Raw genomic sequence first — 21,234 nt, 5'->3', positions numbered from 1 at the left:
CTATCTACCCTCTGGAGGACAGGCTATAGAAAACATGAAAATACAGAGTTCAGTATTTTAGAAGCAGGCCATGAATTCATTATTGGTTTGACTTCACCTTGTTTTCCTCTTATCACAGATGTCACTCCATGTTCCCTGATCAGACCTTGTCTTAGTTTGAGTTCTCCCTGAAACAGGCCCTCAGACACAGATATGGATGCAAGTAATTTATTTGGGAGGTGATCCTAGAAAACATGGTGGGGAAGGGAAGAAATGAGACAGGGAAGAGCTAATAAAGAGTGTGATAACACCTGGATTACTGTTATGGGTCCCTGGGACTCAATCTTGCTAGGGACTCTCTGAGAGATTGTGTGGAACTGGAAACTACCCAATTCAGAGTTGTCACCGAGGGATGAGAAAGCAGAAGGATTTATCCATAATCCAGCCCCTCATTGGCTGAGGATTTTCTAGGTGAACACCAGTAGGAAGGGTATGCCGGTGACCACCAAGGGGAGAGAGAGAGACAGACAGAGAGAGGGGGGACTGAGAATCAGTGAATGTGAGAGATTCAGGGGGCATCTCTTTCTCTCCAAAGAAATGAGACACCGTGGTAGGAATTGTCAGGTATCCCCAGGAGACATTTTTCCGCCTGGCCCCTGGTCTCCATTCCCAGCCTTCCCCGCCCTAGCCCCACACCGACTTCTTTCCTGATTATCAACTACCGATTAGAGTGCCTGAACTTCAAGTTTCTTGGGTTAGCTAATCTTCTGGTCATATTCCAAGGGATCTGTATGTCTCCTAAGGAGAATGTTGAGGTAATTTACCACTATCTCTGTTCTCTCCACCCTCATCAGTGAAATGCTGTCAGTATTTTTCATTTTGTGTGCCCTGAGGCTTTGAATCCCTGGGAGATATGAGCTCTGAGTCCCAGAGAAATGAAGAGCCATTAACCTGCGCACGATTGTACTTTTTTCTATTCTGTAGTAACAGAGAGGTTTTATAAGAGATACAAAGCCTCTTTATAGAACAATGGAGGGAACACCAGAATTTTCTAAGCTCTTTTATGAGTTTCTTTGGAAAATAAACAGAACTAAACCAGTTAAGATTTGAGTTAAAGATGGGGGAAGGAGGATGGAATGTGAGCATGAAACACACAATGGAGTGACTGTTCCCTTCTGTGAATACTTGATTATTGAAAAATTATCAATAAATCATGAACAAAGAATACTTTTTGTTTCAATTTTTGTTCTGAGAAATCTGCAGGAAGTTCCTCTTGGCTTTAGATACTGAGAGATTTTGCTGTATCTGGAGAACTGAAAGTCTGGGGCCAAATTTGGGGTGGATGGGAGTGAACACTGGAGGCTGATAGTGGGGTTCTGCTTGCCTATGACCATGTTGAAGGCCACCAGCCAAAGCCCAACTGCAGTTGAATGAAATTGGATTTGTTGCTACTTGTTACAGCAGTGTGGATTCAACACACCATGGGGGCTTGGGGGGGTGTGTCTCAGTGAGAGGGTGTGGGAGAACTTAACAGGATTTAGGTTTGTGTTGGGTGATTTGCGGGAGGTTCAAAGAATGAAGGGTTTGCTCTGGATGACTGCTGTAAGAAAGCAGCGGACTGATGTGTGATTGAATATTCCAATTTTTATTAGGAAGTGGAGGAAAAGAGTGGGCTGGAATTTCCTGGTGGTCCAATGGTTATGACTCCATGCTTCCACTGCAGGGGGCGGGGTTCAATCCCTGGTCGGGGAAATAAGATCCCACAAGCCGCAGGGCACGGCCAAAAAAAAAAAAAAAAAAAAAGATTTCAGTGGTAAACAAACAGCAATTACTGCAGTCAGGCGAGAGAGAGACAGAGAGAGACAGAGAGAGAGAGAGAGAGAGAGAGAGAGAGAGGTGTATGGTCATTTTTGTAGCTTGCACGGTGTTCTTGATTTTTGGTCTGTGCTCTGACATGACAGAATGGTGAAATGTTTAAGTGGAGAACGCTGGAGCCACTGCCAGGCTTGTTTCTTTCTTCCTCAGTCAGAGGCTGCCTTTTCCTTCAGATCTAAAGGTATTTGGGGCTTTATAACCTTTAGAGTCCTTCCAACTTTGAAAAATCTAGAATCATATTTCTAAATTTCTAAACTAGGATGACTTTTGAGTGGAAGTCATCTCAGAGGGTATGGCATCCCAGCACATGTCTACAGATGGGAGGAGTCCTGTGGATGGAAATACTAAGAGAAGGCTTTGAGGAGGACATAGAAATTTGGTTACATCTTAATATGATCTTGAACAACGGTGTGAAAGATTGAATTACTGAATTGCTATCATATTAAAAAACAACCTTCTAGGGGAGAGGAGCAATATAGAGGTTGGGGTATGCTGTTAGGTATAAAATGAACTACAAGGATATATTGTACAACATGAGGGATATAGCCAATGTTTTATAATAACTATAAATGGAGTATAACCTTCAAAAGTTGTGAATCACTATATTGTACACCTGTAACTTATATAATATTGTACAGCAACTATACTTCAACAAAAAATTTTTTTAATAAAAAATAAAAAAACAACCCTCTGAGGGTCTTTGGCTGGGTGTGAAAATTAAACTGATAAAGACAGATGAACAGGAGAAAAGCATCCACATTTTATTGAATTTTTACATGTACATGAGAGCCCTCACAAGAGGATGAAGACCTGAAGAAATGACCAGAGCAGGAAGCTTTAATACATTTTAGGCAAAGAAACAATAAATTTGTGAAAAATTGACATGGCAAAGGGGCTTGGGCTAGGGGTAGTAAATGGTGAAGAAGTAGCAAGGTTTGTTTATATAGCCTTCTCTCTGGTGATAAGGATATCTCCCTTCCTCCTGGTACAGGGAGGGTGCCTTTCACATGCGAGATTTATTTCCTGCTTTCAGGGAAAAAAGGCGAGAACGGGAAGCCTTTCTCCTGCAGTTTTCTCAGACTTTTTGGAGGAGCGTGCCCAATACCAGCTTCTAGAGGCTACCCATTTCTCCAACTTCAAGTCTAGTGGCATAGCATCTTCAAATCTTTCTATCTCTATCCTCTGCTTCTGTTGTCTGTCTCCTCTCTCTCTTAGAAGGAAATCATTAGGTGTTTTTTTGTTTTGTTTTGTTTTCTTGTTTCGGGCTGCGGCACAACCAGGAATTGAACCCGCTCCCTCGGCAGTGAAAGCGCAGAGTTCTAACCACTGGACCACCAGGGAATTGCCGGAAATCATTATGTTTCTTCCTTGTTTAAAATCATACAGTGGCTTCCCATTATATTGAAAAGAAAACACAAACTTCTTTCGCTGCCCCGAGTCTCCACTGATCTGGCTCTCCCTGTTTCTCTGGTCTGCCCACTCTTTCTCCTACCATCCTTTGGCTGCTCTCACCTTTTTGTTCAGGTGGTACCCCAGGTCCAATCGCACCCTAGTCCTTTGCCCTTGACATTCTTTCTCAAACTGTGTAGTAAGAGGTCTGGCCTTTGTCCAGCTCCTGGGAAATAACCTAAACCCTTGGAATTTCCCGAGTGTTGTGTCATTCCTGGTGAGCTCTCTGGATTGTACCTGATCGTTTACTCTAATGAGATGACTCATGGGCAATCACCAAGCCAGAAAGTCCAATCCTGTGATTAGGGGGTTGGGGCTTTGGGCTATGTGCTGTCAGCTTGACTCAGCAAGAGAGAGGGGCTGGAGATGGAGTTCAATCACTATGTGGTCAATGATTCAATCAATCAAGCCTACATAATGAAGGCTCAATAGAAAGTGTGGCCATCGAAGCGTGAGTGTACTTCCTGGGTTGGCAATAGTCCATGCATGTCACCTGTCCTAGTCACTGTTATTTTCCTCAGTGCCTAGACAGTGTTTGGCTCATGGCCAACAGCCAGCGATTGTTGCATGGATGTAAGAATAAGCTGCAGGTGTGTTGACTCATACACACCAGAAACTGCGGATATAAATGGATATAAATGGATATAAATGGATATAAATGTTAGCTTATTTACTGATTATTTTACATGTACCTTATCTGTGTCAGATTACTTCTGTCTCTGATACCAAAGTCCTCTAAGTTTGATTAGTAACCGTAATTGAAAGGTCTGGGATAATTATACATGTGCCTTGTGGTACAAAAGGGTTGGTTTGGGGCCAAGCATGGGGGAGGCTGGGGAGAAAATGAAATGATCCTGTGAACCAGCCTGGCAGCAATGTGCCAGGCTGTTTCATATATGATTAAGGAAAGCTCTTCATGAGTCCAGGGATATGTAAGTTTCACTTTCCCAGAAGTTGGGAAAACTTCTAATTATGGTAGGATATGCCGAGAAGACCTAACTTCCAATATCCCCACCCCATCTCCCTCCTTGGCCCAGCCTACTCTCTCCCACACGGGGATCAAAGGGTAACAAGATTAACCGTTGCCCAGTAATAACCGCTGACGATAACTCCCAGCCCATCCTAGGTAAAAGATTAAAGTCTCTCTTTAATCCAACATGCCAAAATCTGAAAAACTTCCACTGGAAGGTCTTGATTCAGAATTCTTTTTTTTTCCCTCTCCTCTTGGGGTTGATCTAAGTTACAGAGCCAAGAGGGCAGGTGGGATCACAGATGCCGTGGATCTCAGCCACTGAGGGTGCTGGGATCACTACGCCAGGCCTGAGCCGTGACACCCAAAGAAGGGGAAGAGTCCCTGGGGGGCGTTCCCCTTTTCTCCATACTCTACTCCACTTCACTCCCAGCCCCCAAACCCAGGAAAAAGGAAATTCTGGAAAATTAAATTACTCATGCTGCTAAGAACGAGTAACCCAGGAATTGCCTGGCGGTCCGGCGGTTAGGGCTCAGGGCTTTCACTGCCGGGGCGGAGCCTGGGTTCAGTCCCAGATCGGGGATCCAGCAAGATATGCAGAGCAGCCAAAAAAAAGGTAATCCTGCTGCCTGCTGGGAAAAGGAAATAAAAATAATTCTCGGGTGACTCCAGACATCTGTTCATTTGAGCTCTGGTTTTCAGTAAGACTCTGTTTGATTCTCAGCACTTTGCTGCGAGCCTCCAGATCGTCTGCTTTCTACGTGTTTCCTGCCCGTTCCATTCTCAATCTTTGCTCTGACTGTAGGGGTTTATGTTCCTTTAACTAGTTAGTTTATTTCTGCTTTGGGGCTCGTAATGCACAAGATTCCCAATGCTCGGGAATCTTTCTTAGTCCTCAAGTCTCAGAAAAACCATCACTTCCTCCAGGAAGCCCTCCTTAACTTTGCCATCTAAAGTGGTCCCCCTCAACCCCCACCCATTCCTCTCCATAATATCACCCTGTTTATTTCCTTCGTGACACAACAGACCGTACATTGTCGACACATTAAAGGTGATAAATTTGTTGAGAGTGAATGAATAAGCAAAGATATGAAGGAAGACAGTAAAGGATAGGAGCCGAGTTTTACACTATTTACATATTTTATACAGTGACTAGCAGAGCATTGGGTTCATGCTTAGTTTCAATAAATACTTAAAACATTTGAAATTTATGTTTATAAGGCACCTTAAGGATGAGGCATGATTTATCAAAAAAAAAAGTATGAATGAAAACTCTGTTTTCCTTGAACAAACAAACAAAAAAATTGCTTTAACTTGCTAGACCTCACTATTTCACTGTGAAATGGGGATCAGTATATTTGCTATGAGACAGCAAGGATACTGCATAAGTGAAAGTGTTTTGTAAACTATAATAAAAGATATGCAAACCCACTCAAAGCCTTATTTTACAGAATACCAAAACACCGAAAAGCTCTAACTTGCCTAAGATTAATATAGGCAGTTATTAGTAGTACTTGTTTCCTGAGTCGCAGTCTGGTGCTTTTAGTTAAAACTGTTCAAATATTATTATAACAACAATACCAAAAATAAAAACAACACACGCACATACACATTAATAAGCCAGTCTTCCGTCTCAACAAATCACTTACTTCAATGTTCCTGATTTTTTCCAGAATGTCTCCATTTGAAACTGCAGTAAAACAATTTTGAACTTTTGAAATACCTTTTAACGTTTTCAGCCAAGTTTTACAATTGGATGGCTGAATTATGTAAAGTCCAAAATGCTGCCATTTATGTCATCATTTTAGATGACTGACTCAATTCCAGGATCCTCTATCCTGGTTCTCAAAAGATGTTTTGCAGATTTCTGGGTGGTCCCTGTAATACTTGCAAACAGTGTACAAGATTAATACTATTCCATAATAATGATACTAAGATATTATTTTTCATTTTTGCTCTCACTCTCTCACTAGTGTACAGTTACATTTTTTAGAGCCTACATGACCTGTGATATCCCAGCACTGAATACAGAGGCAGATGTGAGGATCTAGCCACCTTCGAGAAGCCAGACATTAGATTTGCAAAAACGTTAAAGAATACCACACTTCTCAATAAACTTTATTTTGCATTGGAAACAACAGTTATTTTTCATGAAAATTTTTTTATGTTAACCTGTAATTGGCTTGTTGCTATTTTTAATATAAATTAATAAATAAATACATTTTCAACATTTCTCAGTTCCAATCTCTAATGCCACAAATATTGATAGATATATAACCCAAATGAGCAAAAGCTCTTTAGGGTCCTCAGTAATTTTTAAGTGTCTAAAGGCAACCTGAGGCCAAAAAGCAGAAAAGCACTGCTCTCCCCACTGAACCTGAACCTTGAGATCCACTTGGTCCAATGCTTACCTGCTCAGCTGGGACCTTAAACCTTAGGCCACTCTCAATAACTAAGTACTGACACCTTGTTTATTGTAGGGACACCTGAGCCAGGCCACGTCCAGAAGTATCCTCATCCTTCATCCTTCCTCATATGGATCTAGGCCTGGGGAGCTTTACTGTATGCCCTGGAAATCTTGGGGGTGGGTGGGAAATGGACCATCAGCTCCTGGGACCCCTTAGCTGTAATGGTGGGGCTTAACCACATCCATAGCCTCGGCCCACCTCTCAGGTCTCACTTCCTCTATCTCTGACTTCCATTTGTGGTTCCCGCTCCCCTCTTACATCCTAGTGCATCCTCGCCCCAGTCCACAGTATCTGACGTCAACTCCAGTCTCAGGCTGAATGTGTCACTCTGATGTTAAAGCAACCGGTTTTCTGCCTGTCACGTTCTCACACTTCTTGGTTGGGAGCTATGTGGCAGCACTTGTGTTCCTGAGACTGGCCCCTGCCCCATCGTTACGTGCAAATGAGTTACTAAAGCAACGGCCTAATGAGGGAGAGATGGGGCTGGGGCTTGAGAAGGTGTCCAGGGGACCTCTGGAGGAGATTTTCTTCCGTGACCAGAAGGAAGGAGGGTGGTTTTCCTCCAGGGGGTGCTGTGCTGTGGTAGTAGAGGTGGCCTGGGCTCTCTACTTGGCTCTGAGACCGGGGAATTGGTCCTGGAGGCTGCGGTGGGTCTCTGCCCTGTGAAGGACCAGGCCGCCCGCAGGCACTGTGACCCCCTGGGCCCCTGTAAACGCTGGACAGATAAAGAGGGGGCTGTCATCAGACCCCAGCCTGAAGAAGGGCCTCAGGGGCCCAGAGAAGGGCGAACGGGGACACGTGTAGATGTGCGACCTGTCCCTCATGTTATAGAAGGACACATCTCCAGCTTCATAATCCAGGAAAATGCCCACCCGGCGAAGGCGCTCTTTCACGGGGAGAATCTTCTTCGGGGAGGACAGGACGCGGTACTTGTTCTCAAACATCTCCAGGGTCCAGAAGCCATTCTGAGGAACCAGTAGGGTTTCCCCTTTCCTCTTAACACTGTCTCTACAAACACCCACAGCCCAAACCATCACGTTTTCGACCTCCACCTCCCAGTAATGTCTCCCTGAGGTGTAGTTCTCTAGGCCCAGGACACAAGGCTGACAGTCAAATCTCTCTGGGTTGTCAGGCAAGCTCTGCCTGGAGGGACCCCGTCTCACACTTCTCCGGTCCTCTGACAGGAAGAGCTCGGGATGAGCGGTGTCTGGGTCCAGTACCACATCAGCTGCAGAGGAAGTCTCAGGTTTAGGCCTAGGATCTCAGGAGATTGTGAGATTCCTGGTCCCCAGAGAGATCCCAGAAAGCTGGTGGGAGATTCCCCCATGTGACCGCCTTTTCCGTGAAGGCCCCTCGATCCCAGATCCCAGGCAGCTCACAGAAAATTCCTGAGGCTGCACTTCTATCTCTTAAGTGGCAGGAGCACTGCCTCAGGTCGAGGAGAACTGGGGCTCTAAGAAATATAGAAAGTTCAGCAAATGAGCTGAAATTAATGGCTCCCGCTTTCTCTCAATGTTCTTAGATCCGCCCCCTTTTCTATTCAAAATATATGATCTCTGGGACTCTCTTTAGTTAAAAAGTTTCCCACATGGCTTAAACCAGCAAAGAGGACCTATCCCCTCCCCCTCCCCCAGTTAAGCCATTAAGGCCAATTTTTCCCTACACAGATAAGAGTGATAAAGTGTCCCTACACTGGTCCTCTGTGTTCTACCAGTTTAACCAGGTGACAACTGATTTAAATGACTAATAAGCGTATCCCTCAAAGGGTAAAAAAGAAGGATAATGTCCCCCAAAGTCTACCTGCCATACTTGCCTGAGAGGTGAGTATGGCAAAAGGTAGTTTTGCCTTAATAACATTATTATGGTGTGACATCTATAGCTATGACCTCTCTGCATACAGGAAATGCCTCAGACCCCCGACTTTCTGCAGCCCTCTCCCATCTGCAGTTACTATTACTTAGTCAGTCTACATCGAACACAAAATCACTGTGTTAAAATGATTTGCTTCTTTCTCCAAGTTGTTATGTCTGATGGTGATAATTTTGAAATTCGAAAGAGGAAAGGTCCACGTGCTGTGGGATCTAGTAAAGCCTGCATTCTTTGATGCTTGTGAGCAGAACGTGACAAGTCATAAAACTCAAAGTGCTCATTAGGACCAGGCAATTGGACCCTGTGTTCTCCCACCTGCCCAGGTCCTCTCCACTGGCAGGCTACACACAGGGTTATCAGCATTCTCTTGGAGCAGGAAGGCATTTCTGGTCCCTATTTGTACACCCCTCAGCCAGGCCTGGGAAGCTTATTGCTTTTCCCACACGTGGCTCTTCCACTGTGCAGTCTATACCACCGCCCAGGTTATAAATAGCTAAGCCAGTATTGTCTTCTTTCAAATTAAGCCAGGATCCAAAGAGCAACAGCTACTAAAAGGTAAGCTTTTGGGACATCTATTATATATGGTAGACCTTTGGTAATCATGGATGAAATTATTCTAAAAAAGAAAGGATGGTGGGAAGTAAGCTATAGAGTTGGTTAAGAGCTGCAGGGCTTCCCTGACAGCAGAGGTAGGCTCCGGCATTGGGTAGGATACTGCTGGTGAATCGACCCCAGGCTCCTGCCCCCGCTAGCCAGCCTTGGGTCTCCTTGTTCATCTCCTCTAATGTGTCCTGTTCGCTGCCTGGTGGGGAGAAAGCTCGGGATCTGAGGGAATGTCAGAGGCGCTCACCCGCATGTAAGAGGCTTCTTCTCCATCCTGCAATGGGACAGGCAGAGAGGTGAGCTTCAGGAGATAATGCAGGGCAGAATGCAAATCATGCAGGGAGTAGTTCAGGAAATGCTCAACTTACGCAGTTCTTCATGAAGTTGCTCTGAAAAAGAAACAGAAACAAATGAATGTCCTCAAGAGAAGAACTAAGAGAAATAGAGTTTGTCTTAAATGATGATGGCTGGTCTTCTATTTGACCACTGTCCCCCTCCCTGGCTGCCTTGGGAATTGTCAAGATACCAGAAATAACATATGATCAGGTGGCTGGATATTATCAGTACTTATTTGGGTTTGCTCTTGTCCAACAATATAGGGCTATACGTAGCCAGGTGAATGGATGCAACATTTGCAGAATGGAAGAAAGCGAGGTCTGAGGGATTCATTACTAGGACACGAAGAGTTCTAAGCCCTTGCCGCTGCCTTTATTCATGTCCTCTCTCTCTTTCGCAGGCTTTTAGCTGCCCGAGCTGTGTCCTTTTGTAAGACAGTGAACTGTGTTCCTACTCTTTTACCTTTTATTTGACGTTCTTTCTCTTTTTCCACACGTTCTTTCCCCAGTTCCTTACGTGCAATTTCTTTCTCTTCATTTTCAATCTCTATTTGCATGGACAGAAGCTTTTTTTCCATTTGGAGTTTCTTGACGATACAGATGCTTCCAGCGATGATGAGGAGCAGAGAAGGCAGGATGACAGTCAGGGCCACCAGCCAGGGAGATGTGCTGGGAATAAAGGATTCTGAAAAGGGAGCCCAAAAGTCCCATTTAGTGAGAAAAAGGAGCCCTGGGATTAGAGCCCTTCCGGGCGCAGATCTGAAGAGCACCTCCCCTGCACCCCGGCCCCCACCAGGTCCCTGCTCCGTCAGCTTCTCTCTCAGAAACCCCAGCTAGGGAAAGAGACTTTGGCTCTGCACTGGCTCGCCCCACAGTGATTGCCAGGGTTGGGGCCCCAGAAGACAAAAAAGCAGTAACATCTGGAGTCACCATGGGTAAGACCAGGGTGACTAAAAGCTAACCAGCCACACTGAATCAGCACGGCCACCACATGGTATAAGCCATCATCCCTTCTTGCCTGGAATTTTGCAATGCCTTCTCCCTGCTTCTGTCCATATCCTCTGCGGTCTGTCCTCAGCACAGCAGCCTAAGTGAGATCATGTTGTTTCTCTGCTCAAAACCCTGCAGTGTTTCCTACCTCACTGAGACTAACAGCCAAAGTCCATTTGTGGCCTACACTGCCTCATATGATCCAGATCTACTGTCTCTCTGAATTCATCTCCTCCAACTCTCCCTGCCCTCAATCCATTCCAGTCATATCTGTGTCTTGGGGGGGTCCTTGAAACTGCCAGATATGCTCCTGCCTCAGCCCTTTGCATATGCCGTTCCTGCTACCTGGCTTGCTCAGTCCTCAAACATCTGCATGGCTCACTCCTCACTTCCCCAACTGCCATCTTTTCCGTGAAGCTTTCCCCGATCATCCTATTTACAATTACAACTGCCTCATGCCCCTGACACTCTCTATCCCCGCCTCACTAATTTTTTTCTACGGTACTTATCACCATCTGATATAATCCACAGTTTAATTAATTATTTCACTCCTTGTTTTAATTCATGATTTCATTTACTGCCTTCTGCTCTTCTAGAATGTGAGCCCCATGAGGGCAGGTATCTTCATGTATTTTGTTCACTGATTTACCTTCGGTTTCTAGAACAGTGTCTTGAACATATGAGACGCTTGTTCAGTATTTAATGAATTTATGAATGTCTACAGACAGAGAATTTCTCCAGCTCTGTCCTTTGGGAAATCTCTTGGGCAGGAAGGAAGGGCTTCAGCAGATACTACCTGCCCATAGATTTATGATTGTTCTACATGTTTGAAAATTGCTGCAGGAAAAGAACCATAACAGAGAAAAACAAAGCAAAACAAAACTATCAGATTTACCCTCAGAGAAGAGGCTTCCTACTCCTGTGTTTTGAGGTGATTTGATTTTCCTCTTGTGACAAGGGGAGAGGCCTCAGCTCAGCTGTAGCCTCTAGTTCTTCAGGGCCCAGGACCCTTCCACTCCGTGCCCCTACTCCCATCCCCATGCTGGGCTCCGGTCTGTCTGCTGAGGATCCCGCCTCCATGAGATGAGCCTCCAGAGAGCGGGGAACTAACCTGGAATGAAAATCACAGTTTCCTTCTCCTGGTTGAGCAGGGTGTTGTTGACGGAGCAGGTCATGTTCCTCACAGACTCGTCCATGATGATCACAGCCGTGGTGATCATGAAGAGGCCGTCTTCGTTCGTAGTGTAAGCCTCCTCCAGCGGGGGCATGATCTCACCATAAGGGTCCCTCCACACGGCATGGGGCTCTGGGTACCACCCTACAGATGTGCATTCCAGCCGGAGGCCTCCATCCTCGTGGCCCTTCATTTCAATAACGGGCTTAGAACCCAGGCCTGGGGAGAGAGACCAGCTAAAGAGGTAATGGTGTCTTAGCCGAAGTGTCTTAGCAGATCAGCTGTTAGTGATGAGAGCCAAGGGAAGCCACGAGAGAGCAAGAGGTTGGTGTCCAGAGAAACTGATGACGCACATTCCATTCTGTGAAGGGAGAAAGGAAGGAAGGAAAGGAGGGAAGAAAACCTTGATGTTGGAGAACACCAGGTGACCAACATGTCAAAAAAATTGTGAGATCTCTAAGTGGGGAAAGGATTACATTGTACTTTTCTTTGTGCTCCACCTACGGACCCCATCACAGGAGCAAGCATTTATCTGCCTCCTAATAGACACTGGTTGATTGATTCATTCAGCTAGAGATTTTAATTTTCTCACTTCTGGGTGGGTGTATCCACTGTGACCAGAAAGAAGCAGGCTTTCACTTTCTGCCCTGAGAGGACTTCTCAGTTGCTCTGGCTTCCTGAAGTTCTAGGTCAATACAATAAGGACAGAAACCTGCCAGGCTGGCAGAATCTTAAGAAACTTTTTGAGTTCAAGGCACTGACCCTCTTCTCCTGGTTTAGGACTTCACATCGCCACAGCTATCTGATAATCATAAGCAGCTGTTGGTTTTTAGGAAAATTGACAGAGCCAGTGTGCAAAGCCAACCCTTACCCCAGTTCAGAGATGTTTACCTTCCAGTCAGTTGGGCTCAGTCAATTAGGTAATTTTCTTACAGTCCCTTGACAACATTCCCCTATTAGATCTGGATGATCCCGGGATCCTTAAGATAAAAACATCACCTCCTTGGGCTTCTCTGGTGGCGCAGTGGTTGGGAGTCCGCCTGCCAGTGCAGGGGACACAGGTTCGTGCCCCGGTCCGGGAGGATCCCACGTGCCGCGGAGCGGCTGGGCCCGTGAGCCCTGGCCGCTGGGCCTGCACATCCGGAGCCTGTGCTCCGCGGCGGGGGAGGCCACAACAGTGAGAGGCCCGCATACCGCAAAAAAAAAAAAAGAAAAAAATCACCTCCTTAATGTCAGCAGATCATCGTCAAAAGTCCTAAGAATCTAGACTCTTCCTAACTTATTCTATCTTTCAGAGAATCCTCAATAAAAGAGAATACTGGGTAGGAGAGAGCTGCAAATGCATGGTCCTGGGAGACTTCTGCCCCTTTAGCCAGGTGTCCAGCAATCATCCAGACTTCTTTTAAGGAGTTCCTTTGTTAAGCCTGTCCAACCAATTATACCAAAGACAAAATTAAAGCAGTCACTTAAGCCTTACTGCTTCTTGCTCAATTTGATCTTTTCAAGATGGAAAATAAAAAACAACTAGTGGCATATTGAAAGGCTCACACAGAAACTTTGAAGTGGGATAAGATTCAAAAGAACTTGGCCAGATGGAAAGAAATCCTACAGAATGTTCCGGAGGGGTTCGATAAGGGCAAGCAGGAGACAATAGACTTAAGGACAGAACCAGCCAGCCGATTAACCAAACTGAAAAACAGTAAGCAAACAAGCAAACAGGTGTACACCAACTCGCTTCAGAGTGGGGCAGGTCAGGGTCTTGTTTACAGGGGAAGAATGGAAAATTCCTGCCACATACAAACACATGGTGGTCAGCTCTGTAGTGCTGCTGTGAACAGAGTCAGGACACAAGGGTGGAGAAACCCTTCTTCCATGATATTCTTTATTAATCAGATACAAAACTGCCCTTCTGAGTAACGAAGATGGGATCTCCTGCCAGTCACGTTTGAGGCCCATTGGGCAGGTCGCACTGTCCACAAACCTCCATTGGTCTGGTGGACTGAAATGCCATTGATTTATGTGTGTCTTAAAGGCTTTTCCGTTCTTCAAACATTTCTTTTAAAGTATAATACTCTGACACCGGAAGTGAGGTCATACCTTAAAGCCAATAAACTTGTAGAAATCCCAGTTTAAATGCCACTTCTATCCTGAAGCCTGGCCGAATTCTCACTCATTTTCTCTGCGGGACCACTAGGCTTAATATATAATTTACATGTCAGTCACTCACACGACAACTAGTATTTGAGGAAAGGGAAAGAAGGTAAACTTAATGTTTATCAAGAAATGAGATGTCCATATATGCTGTAGTTTCCTGGGCAGTCCTTGTTGATTCCACTTGTCCCTGTGCAATTATTGACAGTGCCTCCTCTCACTCTCAAAAGTGTGCAGTTTGAGTGATAAACTATATGGTCCCCTATCAGGAGCCCACACGCCCTGTGTTGTGCTAGATGGGACTTCACACTGGATGCTCTCAGTAGCCCTAGACGTGCATGGCTCACTTCCTCACTTCATTCTCGTTTTGTTCGATCGCCATCTTTTCCGTGAAGCTTTTCCTGACCATTCTATTTCTAATTATCTTACCTCCTTGCCTCCTAGAACTTTCCATCTCTTCCCTGCTTTATTATTTTCTATAGTACTCATCGCCATCTGATATAAAATCCAGTTTAATTATTTCATTTATTTCTCTGAGCACCCTCCAGAACGTGAGTTCCACGAGGGTAGGGATCTTCATGTACTTTGTTCACTGATTTATCCTCAGTTTCTGAAACAGTGACTTGAACATGAGATGCTTGTTAAGTATTTGTGGAATGAATTTATGAATGTCCGCAATGAGGGGTGCGCAAGGGTAAATTTTTCCACTCTGATTTTGATATCAGCCATTCATCTTTTTCACTCCTTCATTTTACAACTACTTATTAAGTACCTGCTAGGTGCCAAGCAATTTGCTAGATGCTGGAGACATAGTTGTGAATAATTGCTGGTTCTGATTGTGATGTGGACTATTAACGCTTTAAAAGAACGTCTAGTAACAAAAACCTGAAAGAGTACTTTTTAGTGCTGTCTACAAAAATTTTCAGTTCACCTGGGCCCATGGTTAGGCTTGTACTTCCCTCTCCTGTATAGTTAGGCATAACCATGTGACTTGCTTTGGTCAATGAAATGTGAGTATAAATGACATGTAGCACCGCCCAGGCAGAAGCTTTACAAACCAGTGAGTAATTTGCCGGGCTCTCTTCCCCTCTGCTCAGGTGAACCACAAAGCTCCAGGCAGATCGGTATGAAGTAGAGCCCCACCAGACTCAGGAAGGATATATTTCATGTGTTAGAAACAGACCCTTGTTGATCTGAGATTTGAGGGCTGCTTGTGACCAGAGCATAACCTTGACAATCCTGACTAATGCATACTTCAAAGATGATTAAAAGCATGGACTGGTAAGAGGCTCATGGAAAAAGGTTAAAAAAAAGCAGATCTCAGGCTTAGAATAGAGATAGCTCAGGCACGATGTGATGACCACTTACAGCTTTATGGAGCAGATTCATTTAATCCTTCAATAATATTTGTTGAGCACCTGTTATGCTCCAGGGTCTGTTCTAAAGGTGTGGATATAGCAGGAGAAAAATAGAAAACAATCCCTTATGAAAGCTACATTCTAGTGGAAGAGCCATAATAATCTGGATAAATACGTAAAATGCATATACGTAAGAAGGTGAGAGGTGCTGAGGAAAACAGTAGGGAAGGAGGGTAAAAAGGGTCAAGGATGGTGTTTGATCCTCACACGCATGGAAAATAGCTTATGAAAAAGAAAAAAATAGATTGAAATCACATGTGAAAAACTTCTCTTTGGACTTAATGAAAAAGGTATGGAGCATCATATATGACTGGCGAGAGTGTATATTGGTACAAACACTTTGGAAAACTAATGTGTAGTGCCTATTAAGGATGTATATTTCTCATTACACAGCATGTCTCTTCCTAGGAACCTGTTTAAGTCGGGGCTTTTGAGAAGTGGCATGTTGTGGACTGAACTGTGCCCCCGCAAAATTCATATGTTGAAGCCCTAACCTCCAGGCCCTTAGAATGTGCATGTATTTGGAGAGAGGGCCTTTGAAGAGGTAATTAAGTTAAAATGAGGCTGTTAGAGTGGGCCCTAATCCAATCTGACTGGTGTCCTTATAAGAAGAGGAGATTAGGACACACAGGGAAAGACACCAGGAACGTGGACCCACAGAGGAAAGGCCACATGAAGACACAGAGAGAAGACCACATGAGGACCCAGTGAGAAGGTGGCCATCTGCAGGCCAGGGAGAGAGGCCTCAGAAGAAACCAAACCTGCTGACAGCTTGATCTTGGACTTCCAGCCTCCAGAACTGTGAGAAAATACATTTCTGTTGTTTAAGCCACCCAGTCTGTGGTCCTTTTGTTATGGCAGCCCTAGCAAACTAACTCGGTCAGTAGAAGGCAGTGTTCTAGTTCTTGACATGAGTAGTGGTTACATGGGTTATAGCTCATAATAATTCAGTAATCTGTACATTAATGTTCTATGAGTTTTTCTGTATAATACTTCACAATAAAGATGTCTAATTCTAAAACATGTTACTGAGGAAGATGCTTAGAGATCTCTCACAAGTAGGCATAAGAATAATTTGTAGGGATTAAGCATTCGCCCCTACTCAAGGTGACAGCTGAGTTCCGTGTGTGCGTCTCAAGAGTTGATGCCCACCGTTTAGCAGAGCAAACCCACTCACTGGGTCCTTGAGCAGGGGAAAGCCACCCTCCCTGTTTAAAGGGGATTCTAGGCAAAAATCTGCTGGTCTGCAGGGGGCCTGAGGTGAGGAGAAAAACTTTCCCTAAGAGTCAGGCTGTGAAAAAGCAATGGAGCAAAATGGAAGGTCGTACCTGCCACTATCAGGTACATGATGGCCTCGTCGTAGGATCTGCCTTCTTGGAAATAACAGCGGTAGATGCCGTTATCGTGGGCTGTGACGTTGTGTATGATCAGCCCCACGCTCCCTTTGCTGATAGCTTCACTCACAAAGGTTGTTCTTCCCCTGTACTCCTCCATCTGCTCCTCCGTCCTCTCTCGATGGCCCTTGTACACGAACACTGCAGGGGAGAACTGCGTCCGGAACCACCGCACCTCCATGCCCTCAGCGTTTTTCTCAGGTGACAGGTGGCAGTGTAACTTGGTGTCTTCTCCCACCATGGCCTGAATTGGATCAGCTGGTCCCAGGACAGTAAATTGGACTGTTCAACAAAGCGGTAGAGTCAGACAAGGGCACCAGCCATCAACTCTCTAAGGTGGGAAAAGAAGTGGATATGCCAGGGCACAGACATGTTCTTTCTAAGGGGCTTCCTGGGCTCAGGATTCTGGGGGCCAAGAGATGTGGCTGGTCGATAGTAACAGACACCTAGCAGGGGTAGGAGGGGTGTCTATTGAGGATGCTAATGCTTCTTGAACAACACATGGAGAAGCATACCCTGATACCCCCCATGGACCCTGAGCTTACACAGATCTTTTTCTATTTCCCAAACCAGCACAGTGCCTGGAGTATACTATAAACTTGAGCTGTCCAATATGATAGCCACTAGCTAGTCCCAATTGGAGTGTGCTGTAAATGTACAATACACACAATTTTGAAAATTTAGAAAAAAATGTTAAGTATCTCACTCATATTTTACATTAATTAAAAGTTTAAATAATAATATTTTGGTTATGTGGAGTTAAAATAGATTATGAAAGGTTGTTTTATCTGTTTCTTTTTACTTTTTTAAACGTAGCTACTAAGAATTTTAAGTTATATATGCAGCTCGCCTTTTGTGGCTCTCACTGGATTGCTAAATGGAGGGCGCTGGGATCCGTTCGAAGACCGTGTGCAGAACGAAAAGGTGAGGGAACACAACTGCAGCCCTTCTTTACCCTTCCTCTTTGCACACTGAAGTGCTGATTTTCCCTTCTGAGAAGTTGATAGGAGTTAGTGGCATGCACCCCTACCTGAGACCGCTGCAAACAAGCTGAGGAGGTGGAAGAAGAGAAGGGAGCCTGGCAGGGAGAAATGCAGAGAAGCAGCTCGCTCCATAAGCACCCACGAGAGGCAGGGACGGGAAGCCTAGAGAGACGTGGAGAATCAGCCAGGGAGACTCGGCACTACGGTTCTGATCTAGGTCAAACTTTCCTGTAACCCGTGTTGGTTATCATCAGCGCCCCAACTGCTGTCTTGGGCAGCCTCCTTCCTCTCCTGGTTCAGGTATTTACCGATAGATGGCTTCATTAAACATTCCAGGGAATAAGCCAACAATACAACGATCGGGACTACAGTTTTCCGCCCTCCTCGGCTCACTTCTCCGGCCAGAGTTGAGTTTCTTCAGACGTCACTTGATATTCTTCCAAACCCATCCTCCCTCCCGTCCCTTCCTCCTCGCCGCGAATCTGGCTCGGCACCAAGTCAAGCCAGGGGTGGAGAGCCTCCCTCCCCCCCCCCCCCCCCCCCCGGAAGCATCCCCTACCCGGGACCCCGACTTTCGCCTTATCAGGTTCTGTTCCTCCCGCCTACCGCCCCCCACTCCCCGCCCCACCCCCGAGCGGTAGCGCGTCCCCTCCCTTTCTTACCTTCTAGAATTAACTTCTGCGTTTTCTTTTCTCCTCTGACGCTCAAATGATGATTTTCCGGTTGTCCGTCTTCCCCCTAAACCCGCCCATGGGCACAGGCACAACCAGACCAAACCTTCCCGAAAGCGGAGAAGGAACTTTTCTTCACCTCCTGTTAGTCGCGGCCTGGGGGCTGCGGTCCCTGGGACCCGGTCCACTCGGGGACCACAAAGTCACAAGATCTCCAATGAATGATTTAGAGCAGGCCGTGGGTCAGCCAGCCAATGGCATCCCTGAACCTGCTTTCTCACCAGTTACTGGGTAGAATACACAGAAACAGCTTAGGACTTAAAAACGCACAGCTGCACGGAGCCTTTAAAAAACTTTCCTTTTTCTTTCTTCAGAAGCGAGATACTTTTCATTTTTTTATTGAAAATCCTTGAGATTCCCCGAGGATTTTGGCGTTGCTGCTAATCACCAGGAGAGGCCTGCCGTGTGTAGAAGTCTGTGTGTGTGTGTGTGTGTGTGTGTGTGTATAGTGTTTGGGGTTGGGGGTGTGATGACGTAAGCATAAGCATATCTCACAGCATCACATGTTTCTTAGTCTTGGGTGGGATGGAGCCCAGTTGCCCACATGATAACCAACTGATTAATGTACCCTTTATGTAATTTTTCTCTCAGTTGGCTTTTCTCTTTTTATTTATTTTCGAACTTGAGTTTTCTGGGATCAGTTCTCAAGTAGACAACGTGACTCCGAGTCCTTGACTCAGAGTCAGCTTTTGGGGAACCCAAACTAAGAGATGGATTCAGTAGAAAGTTCACCAGACATCATCAACAGTGAGAATTATCTTTTCTGCAAAAGGACACTCTGACATGTATACCTGGGTTTAGTAAGTGAACGAAGGGCTACAGATAAAATTTCCAAAGAGTCACTCATTGAGATTCACGGGAATCTCCAATCATGGAGGCCCTTAGTGTATACAGGACAGAGGCCTCCTCCAGAGTGAGTGAGGCTGTGACTACGTGTGCTAGCCTGAAGAGTTCACACCAGAGTCTTTACAACCTGTGATTATGACACATTACATGGCAAAAGAGACCTTAAGGTTATGGATCTTAATGTAGAGAGATTATCCTGGATTCATAGGAAGATTATCCTGGATTATCTGGTTGGACATATCTAATTACATAAATTCTTAAAAGTGGAAAAAGGCAGGAGAGTCAAAGAGATTCAGTGGAAGAAGAAACAGGGTGATTCAAAGGCTGAGAGGGATTCAATCTGCCATTACTGCTTTGAAGCTGGAGGAAGAGGACCACGAGCTGAGGAACGTGGCAGCCTCCAGAAACCGGCAATAGCCCTCAGCTGACAGCCAGCAGGAAATGACAGCCTCAGTCCTACAACTGCAAGGAACTAAATTCTGCCAACAGTTTGAATGAGCAAGGAAACAGATTCTTCCGAAGAGCCTCCAGAAAGGAATGCAGCCTGCAGACACCTTGATTTTAGTCCGCTGAGACCCATGTTGGACTTCTGACCTACAAAGCTGTGAGATAGTACATTTATTTTGTTTTAGGTCACAAAATTTATGGTAATTTATTATGGCAGCAATAGAAAACTAATACAATAAGGACTTTGTGAAAATGTTGCAGTGAGGTAAATTGTGAAACTGCGGTGAGTAAACTGTAGGGGCTTGAAATCTAGAAAATGCTCAGTTGAAGAGTGAAGATTATTAACACATTTATTTAACAAAGGTAACTTGACAACCACACGCCCTGTGACGGGACACGCTGTCCCAGAACGTACAGTTTCGATTGTAATACTTGGAATTAATGATGAAATGTTTTGATTTAAAACTGTTTGTACTGTAACGGCTTTTATTGCTAACCGCTTGCCTCGGCTGCTGTGAAATTGAGCTTTGCTTCCCAGCATAATGTGAACAGGAAGACACTGGGTTCCAGATGGCCGACCCAATAGTTCAAAATTAGAACGAACATCCTGTTACCCTGGGATTTAAAAACCACACCTGTACAAGACTCGGGGTCTCACCCTTCTTTGGGTGAGGCCCCGATCGGTTTGTGCTTTTGTGCTTAATAAACGCCTATCACTAATCTACTTTTGATTTGCACTGGATATTGGTGTTCTGTCTTGGTTCTGATTCCTCCCCGAGGGAAGTTCGCAGGTGTGTGCAAGACCGCAACTGCCCGGTAGAGGGGATACACTGGTGAACAAAATAGTGATGATAATGAAGAGTAACTTCTGCCTGGTACCCGTCAGCTGCAAGGAACATTCGTTAACATCAGTAACTGATCAGGCGTGGAAATATCCCTTTCCTGGAGATGGACTCTACAGTGTGATCAAAATACTGCTAAAGTTCATCTAGCTTCATTCCTCCCAAATTCTTGTTCCACAGGCAGTCTTTAGGTATTAAGTTAGGCTTTCTAGAGACCTTAAACTTAGGAGGACTGCTTCTGCTCCAGGATTACTTATCACATTGGCCGGGGTGGGGAGGTGGAGAGGGGGTGGGGCGGTGGTGGTACTCATGCCCTTTAGTAGTTAAGATTTTGGCCTTTAGTCCCTTTGCAGTCCTGTGTGATGCAGTCACTGTGAATTCATTCTCTGGACCAACTCACCCGGCAGAGCCAATCTGGACCTATGGCTCTGACTGTTGACCTTGAAGGAACCCAGTGGGGTGTGGCCTCCATAGACACCTACAGTGATACTTACCCTGGGGGGCCCTGGGAAGGGACACTCAGGGCTGCACATGGTCCCTTCCCCAGAGGGGCAGTCGGGCTGGAAAACAGGCCAGCGGGTAGAGGGTGGGTGGAGGTGGGGGACAGGGGCCAAACATCCCCCGGCAGCACAAACTGATGAATTATGTAAGTCGCTTAACTCGGCCCTACCTCAGTTTCCACACTTGCGCAATGAGGCTCTATCACAGGG

The 21,234-nt window shown here is 45.5% G+C and overlaps 1 protein-coding gene across 9 annotated transcripts; it reads right to left on the bottom strand.

The window, feature by feature from the left end:
* Window positions 1-7,229: 7,229 nt before the first annotated feature.
* Window positions 7,230-18,717, bottom strand: BTN2A2 (butyrophilin subfamily 2 member A2). 9 transcript variants are annotated; one of them, XM_027128552.1, is made up of 8 exons: window positions 18,321-18,717; window positions 17,706-17,820; window positions 16,610-16,957; window positions 11,650-11,931; window positions 10,012-10,233; window positions 9,582-9,602; window positions 9,461-9,487; window positions 7,230-7,456 (listed from the first exon to the last, which is right to left on the bottom strand). In XM_027128552.1, exons 2-8 carry the CDS (start codon window positions 17,788-17,790, stop codon window positions 7,347-7,349), a joined length of 1,095 nt encoding a protein of 364 aa, XP_026984353.1. In that variant the 5' UTR covers window positions 17,791-17,820; window positions 18,321-18,717; the 3' UTR covers window positions 7,230-7,346. The 9 variants fall into 9 exon arrangements, with proteins under 9 accessions (XP_026984353.1, XP_026984354.1, XP_026984347.1 ...); XM_027128553.1 differs by having other exon boundaries at window positions 10,066-10,233; XM_027128546.1 differs by having other exon boundaries at window positions 7,230-7,969; window positions 18,321-18,634.
* Between the last annotated feature and the right edge of the window lie 2,517 nt (window positions 18,718-21,234).

Source organism: Aethalodelphis obliquidens, unplaced genomic scaffold, assembly GCF_003676395.1.
Source record: "Aethalodelphis obliquidens isolate GAN/ISIS:26980383/991018 unplaced genomic scaffold, ASM367639v1 scaffold34, whole genome shotgun sequence".
Classification (NCBI taxonomy): Eukaryota; Metazoa; Chordata; class Mammalia; order Artiodactyla; family Delphinidae; genus Aethalodelphis; species Aethalodelphis obliquidens.
This window is presented reverse-complemented; position numbering and strand designations above follow the sequence as displayed.

Coding starts and splice junctions, on each gene's coding strand:
- BTN2A2 (XM_027128546.1), bottom strand. CDS start 17,790: ATGGAGCGAGCTGCTTCTCTGCATTTCTCCCTGCCAGGCTCCCTTCTC. Junction 16,958..17,705: donor CTTGTTTGCAGCGGTCTCAG/GTAGGGGTGCAT, acceptor TTTGTTGAACAG/TCCAATTTACTGTCCTGGGA. Junction 11,932..16,609: donor CATGTACCTGATAGTGGCAG/GTACGACCTTCC, acceptor CTCTCTCCCCAG/GCCTGGGTTCTAAGCCCGTT.